The sequence below is a fragment of the Myripristis murdjan genome, chromosome 6, assembly GCF_902150065.1.
Source record: "Myripristis murdjan chromosome 6, fMyrMur1.1, whole genome shotgun sequence".
NCBI classification, from domain to species: Eukaryota; Metazoa; Chordata; class Actinopteri; order Holocentriformes; family Holocentridae; genus Myripristis; species Myripristis murdjan.
In genome coordinates, this window is record NC_043985.1 from 13593997 (window position 1) to 13600794 (window position 6798).

The 6798-nt window shown below is 39.7% G+C and overlaps 1 protein-coding gene across 1 annotated transcript in view; it reads left to right on the forward strand.

Annotated features, from left to right (window-relative positions):
• Positions 1 to 6525, forward strand: part of LOC115360611 (neuronal cell adhesion molecule-like) — a 41443-nt gene extending 34918 nt beyond the window's left edge. Inside the window, exons 29-31 of the mRNA XM_030053605.1 lie at positions 699 to 830; positions 1500 to 1578; positions 4168 to 6525. Coding sequence (XP_029909465.1) covers positions 699 to 830; positions 1500 to 1578; positions 4168 to 4414 — 458 coding nt within the window. The 3' untranslated portion in view covers positions 4415 to 6525. The remainder of the gene's footprint in view (positions 1 to 698; positions 831 to 1499; positions 1579 to 4167) is intronic.
• The last annotated feature ends 273 nt before the right edge of the window (positions 6526 to 6798 follow it).

Sequence of the window (6798 nt, forward strand, 5' to 3'; positions counted from 1 at the left end):
GCCTGGCCTGGCCTGGCCTGGCCCTGTGTCGTGTGTAGAATGTGTAGTTTGTGCCATTCTGTATCTGTAACGTGGTCGAGCATGGGCTTAACAGATCTGTTGTGGCTCTGTACTCCAGACATGTGCTGTAGTGATGTAGACACAGCGTGTAGTGGCGTGCATGACTATGTGGTTGAATTTCAGTGTAATTAAAGAAATCCAGTGTTGTAGATTTGGTAATTAGAGAAGGTGGTTGTATTCATCATATAGAGGATGTGTTTAATGTGTTTTAATATTCAACCTAATTTAACCCCCTATTGTCGTTAACTTATGTGTGTGTGTGTGTGTGTGTGTGTGTGCGCGTGCATTTGTGAGACAGAATGATTATTTTAAGATGCTCTTCATCTTAGATTGTGTACTAATGTGGCTTCAGTAATGTTTCAACTCACTGTTAGCTTCATCCACTGAGCTGTCTAACTTCTCTAACATCCTTTTCAGTGACAATGTGCAATTTTAATCCACTCTTAAACTGAAACGCCTAATTAGCAGATACTTCAAGGAGGCTAGAATTTTTTTTTTTTTTCAACTTTGAGTTGATGTTACATGCTTATTTACCACATAATTGTGGATAATGATTTCTCTAGATTTTCACCAGTTCTTCCACGGGGAAATGACACAAGGCCATTTATTAATATTCCATCTTCCTCTCCTCTGGCCAGCTGTGGCTAGCAGACAGGTGGACATCGCCACTCAGGGCTGGTTCATTGGCCTCATGTGTGCCATTGCTCTCCTCATCCTGATCCTCCTTATTATCTGCTTCATCCAGAGGAATAAGGGTGGTAAATACCCTGGTGAGTGGAGCACAAGCACATAAAACACTTCAAATGTAGACATTTCATTAAATTAGATTTGAACAAGACTCAAATGGTCTTGTGTAACACGGTTTAACACTGTTTAAAGTTACTGTATGAAATATTAGTTTTAAATATCGCAACTTTTAACATTACATTCAATTTAAAACATTAACCCTTTCAAACCTGGATTGATGTCGAATTTCTTGTGGTTAAGTTGAAGGTGTCGCGCACCTTTCCCAAGCATTTAACCCGATGTAACCTGAGCAACTTAACTTGATTTCTTTCAAAAACATGGGGAAAGATGCTCTGAGCAACTTAGCAAGGAATCACCTGGAAATCAGCAAGAAATTAGGAAATGAAAAACAGTTACAAGAAAATGACCTGAAAATTACAAGGAGAGAAAATTATTAAAAAATTATATTACAAGAAAAAAAAATTTCTAGTAATTTTCTCTTTTTTTTTTTGTTTTTTGCTCATTGTGAGATCCTTTTCTTTCTTTTTTCATTACATTTTCTTTTTTGTTGTTGCAAAATTGTTTCCTTGTTTTTTGTTTTTTTTTCCTCGGTGGGGGCAAATTATTCAGGTCATTTTTGAGCACTGCGCCCATTCTCCACTTCCTCTGCTTTTCTCAGTTATCTCAAATTTCGCCTCATCTCTTCTCTCCAGTGAAAGAAAAAGAAGACGCACATACAGACCCAGAGTTCCAGCCCATGAAAGACGATGACTGTACTTTTGGGGAATACAGGTGAGAGAAAGTGACTCTGGCCTCTGGAGCACCCAGAGCCCCTTTACCCATGAACCCTTGCCTCGTCCCTGCTTTCCTCCCAGACCTGCTCCCACTGGCTGGGCTGGAGCGCAGCACTCGCCCTCCCCTCCTCCTCCTCCTCCTCCTCCTCCCAAACCTTACAGCTGACCTCCAGTAAATGCCCAGGACCACCGATCACAGAAAATCCTAATGAGAAGAAGTGCCCACCCTGCTCTCTGAACTTCTACACACAGTAAAGCACAATACATTTTCTCTTGTTTTCTGGGTTCTGTGACGTCATGGATGGGACATAGGTCTACTATTTGTGCGTGTTGGACTACATATTTTGTGTGCTTGATATGACAGCGTGGTGTCATTTGAGAAGCAGGATTCTTCAGGTTCTAGGGATCAGGGGTTTGGGTACTTTACAACTTTAAATAAGCCCGTCAGGACAAATAAGCTAGATTCATCGGCAACATTCTAAGCTGGCCCAAAGCATCGAATCCCATTCCAACTAATAAGCTACTCATATGCGTTGTATGTACAGTACATAGAGAATTAACACCTTGCTGAGTGTGTTGCTGCTTACTTACTTACATACAAAACCCCGATGTTACCGAAAACCATTTGAAACCACCATCCCTGCTAAGTAACAACAGTTATCTAGCTACGCTTGCTAGCATCTTCTTCCTAGGCTGCTTCTCCAATCGCACGCAGAATAAAGAAAAAATAAGCACTTTACTTATGTATAGCTAGCATTTTTGAATATTCTTTTCTATATGTCAATTTATAAGATGGTTTTGCTTTTATATTTGATATTACTTTTTTGTATTATGTATACATAAATCTGTTATATGGATTTTATGCTGTGATAAATACATATCGATATATATGTGATATGCATGGTGTGAAGACCCGATATATGACATTTGCTGTAGGCAATAATGTGTTGAATGAAATTATGAATATATAAATACTCAGTATATAGATGTATATGGCTCTAATATGAAATTATCGGCATGTTTGAGGGAAACAATCATCACTGAGTGTACTAGTGCGGATTAATGCTGTTTATACCAGGCCAGTAGCCATTCTTATAACCCCATTTAGTTTGTGATCATAGCATGAGGGACCTTGTTTACACCACATGGCCTCCTCTCCTGTGGACATCAATTCAAATAACACAGTAGACAATAAGTCACAAGGCAGTGTACAATATTATAGTGCCTTTGTGAAAGCATAGCCTACTTTATATCCATGCCGTTTCCTTAAATGGAACCTTATGTCAATAAAGGCAGACGTCAACGCAACTGAGCTGTTCTTGTTTGACTGTAGGAGGGCACCAGTCCAGACTGTGTTATGTAGCTCAAATGCCGTAAAGCATGTGTACTCTATCAAAGCCCCACACTTCCATAAAGCCTTCTGTAGCGTGTGTGCACATCTTAATCCTCCCTAAGAGTGACGGTCGTGATGTGTGGGATCTCGGCTGGATCTCTGTATCTGATCACTTTGTTCATACAGCGCTCCGTTTATGCAAGGGTGTAGATCTCAGGGAAAGGTAAGGCTCAGGGGTTGGGGGCGGCGTGTGATATTATAAGCCCAGCATGTGAGGAGGATCAGTGCATAGTCAAGTCACTGCCGCTGTGGAGAAAAATGCTTGCTGTATAACCATCCCAGGTTTTCACTGCTGTCATCGAGTGTAATATTTGACCGTAAAGCCTTCATAATAGTGTCATGTGAAGTACATAGAGTTATCTTTTATAGTATGTCAGATTTAATGCTTCTAAGTCACTTATCAGTGGTTACACTGTGTGTAGCATTTCTAAAGCTATAGTGTGCTTTTTCCCTGATAAAATGAATATAAACTACTATATATGATGCATATTATATGCCTTTTATTGTAAGACTTAAGAACTTGCAACATTTCAGCATTATGATGGCTTTATGATCTTGTCTCATTGATGTTCAGCTCATGGTTGTGGAATGTTGACTAATTGATGTCCAAAGAAATTTTTCTTTGCAGATTCTTCATGCATTTTGCCAACTTGTGATTATCATGCTTGCTTTGGGGGATGTTGGCTGAAGCCTCGCTTTTCATGTTTTATTCACATCATTGCCTTGGATTTTCTGTTTTTCATCACAACCTGTGTCTAGGGAAAGTGCTTATGTCAAACAACACGTTTACCACATCATGTTTGGTTTCAGGGGGAATTTGAACGGAGTATGATTGCTTGAGCTATATTCCCCTGTTGCCTGATGGAAACCAACTAATCCTTCACAGCTACCATTTTTTAGACATGGAGCAAACCAATTTCAAATTTGCCTCTTGTACAGCAGACCGGAATGGATTTAGTGAAAGATGCCGAGTTTAAATTTTGAAATATTAGAAATTAAAAAAAAAAAAAGACTTTTGATAGAAAAAATAAAAATCACTCAGCAACAATTACCATTACCTACTGTGCCAAACATAGGTTGTGGTAAAAGCATTGGTATTTCAGTGCTCCATCTAAAAAAAGTGATCACTAATCTCCTTATTGCATCTATCATATCATTTCACCTGTAACACCTGCATGTTATTTTCTCCTTCAGTGACAATGAGGACCATAAACCGTTAAAAGGGAGCCGCACACCGTCCAATGGGACGGTAAAGAGAGATGACAGTGACGACAGTTTAGTTGGCTACGGGGAAGGAGGAGACGGACAATTCAACGAGGATGGCTCATTTATCGGCCAGTATAGCGGAAAGAGTACCAGCAGGGACACTGCTGAGGGCCACGAAAGCTCAGAGGCCCCCTCCCCTATTAATGCCATGATTTCCTTGAACTCTTTTGTGTAGCTGGTCAGTCTCACAGACCAGTAGGAGGCACTGCACTGACGGCTCTACCCCCCCACCCGCCAACCAACCTCTATTGACAGGGCAATCCCATCACTGCATGGTTTTATAATCACATCCATCCCCAGTGTCATGCATGATATACTTTTACAAAGTGGCAACAAGTCTGGAGGAGTGTATGTTGTCACGTGGAAATGTTTACGGAGAGGTTTGGAAACGTGGCTCATTATAGCCCAAACAGCATTTATATAGTAGCTGAACTGGACATCTGATTCTAAAAGTGCATGAAAACTCTGATATGACCTGCAATCCTTTATTCATTAACACTTTAAGATAACATTATTTAACATGCATTGTTACCAGAAATCTTTTATGGACTATACAGTGCGTGCCTGAACAATATTCTTTGTTTATTGGTCATATTGCTTATTAAGGTAATAGAGTCATCAGTATCTATTTCTCCATGTATTTTTCCAAGACAGAAACTTGTACAGGAAGCTGTATTTAATAATGTAATTCCATCATGTATCTACAGTGCACAAAGGAGATAATGTACAGTGTCTATAAGAATATGTAAACTGACTTTTGGAGCAGTGCACATAGCATACACAAGATTTTGTCCATTTCTGCATTGCTACATTCTCACCTGTCACCAGTCTGTCGAATGCTACAAGCCCACCTGTGATGGACGAAGCTGCAATGCTGCATGTCGCATCATTTTTCACAGCCCTGATGACCTTTGCATGTGACCGCCTCTGATTGGTAGCACCTCACATGAGCTTGATCCACAGTAGGCCAGTGTGGGAGAGCCTTAGGGTGTAGCGGCTTGTGTGCAAGTCTTGGTTTTATGTCTGGTGCTGGGTGGCCTTCAGCAAGTAGTGCCTTTTCTTCAGAACACTGATTTACTTCCAGCATGTTCACACACACACAGACACACACACACACACACACACACACACACCCACACACACAGACACACACACACACAAAGAAAAAACACTTCCCAGAGTTCAGTGACTGGAACAGAGACAGTACTAGGACTGGAGAAGTCGCACCCCGGGATGGATGTGTGGAAGAAGCTGGAGAAGAGGACTCTATAAAGGGAGGAATAATTCATGTCGTCAGCTTTTTTTTTACAGAAGCTTCCCAATGCCTTGAGATACGGGATTAGCTTTGATTCCACCAAGAAGCTAAAGCACACCCATATTGGAGCGGACTGAAACATTGTTAAAACTTGTTCGGCGCATTTTCAAAGTCTGCATTCATCTGTAAAAGTGTCTGATTGTATTTTAGCAGTGTATGAATGTATGTATCATCTGTGTGTGTGTTTGTGTGTGCGTGTGTGTGCGTGCGTGTGTGTGTGTGTGTGTGTGTGTGTGTGTGTGTGTGTGTGTGTGTGTGTGCTGATACATTAATAAATTCCTTCTAGGCAAAAACTGTTCACTTGTACTAACTACACTTGAGGGCCTTTGGATGGGATCAAGATTTCTTTTTTTTCTTAACTTGCATCAAGTTTTAAGTTGTTTTTTTTTTTTTAAGATATGTAGAATATTTGTGGAATTTGTAAATACACCTTAATTGACTGTACAGGGACAAGCAGTTTATGAGGAGCTCATAAGGCAGCCTAAGAGGCAATATTGTGCATGAAATGGTTTAACTTGTTGATAGGGCTGTATTAAATAGACTGCTTTTAGAGCATATATACATACTTTCATTTTTCTTGCTGTGCACAGTGTACATTGTACTGTAACTAACTGAACAGAAAGTTGCATATGAGTTTGAATTCTGATGGTATTCTTGATTTGGATGTCAGCAACGTTGTTTCTAGAGTTACATCATTTTGGTATAATATGATAATATGTCAGGTATAATCACAATAACCCATTGATGTACAGAACTTTATTATTCTGAGTTGTGACGGTTGAATATACTGCCAAAATCATACTCTTTTGTGACAGTATTGCAAATGGTTTTGTATTTAAGAGCAGATTTGTACTAACAAATACTTTCTCTTTCTTTATCTCTCTATTTAAGTTTCTTCATTTAGTGCAAGAATGAAATTCAAGCAACTGGGAATATGAATATGAATAAATAAATATAATTATACACTTTAATTTTGGTTTTGAGACTCTTCACTCAAATTGTCATTACCCTTTTCCAAATGAGTGATGCTCTGACAGGCATGGGATTCAGCGAGCCATAAAAACACTAGTGTTCAGCTGGTGGCTGCTTAGTGCCACATAATGTAATCATGAATGATTCACTGCATAACATAACGATCATGTGTCATTTCTCTATGCTTCTCTTCAGTCAATTCAGTGACGATAAAAATGAGCTTCCACGAGGATGATTATAATGTCACACCCTCACTGTTATAGGAAATACTG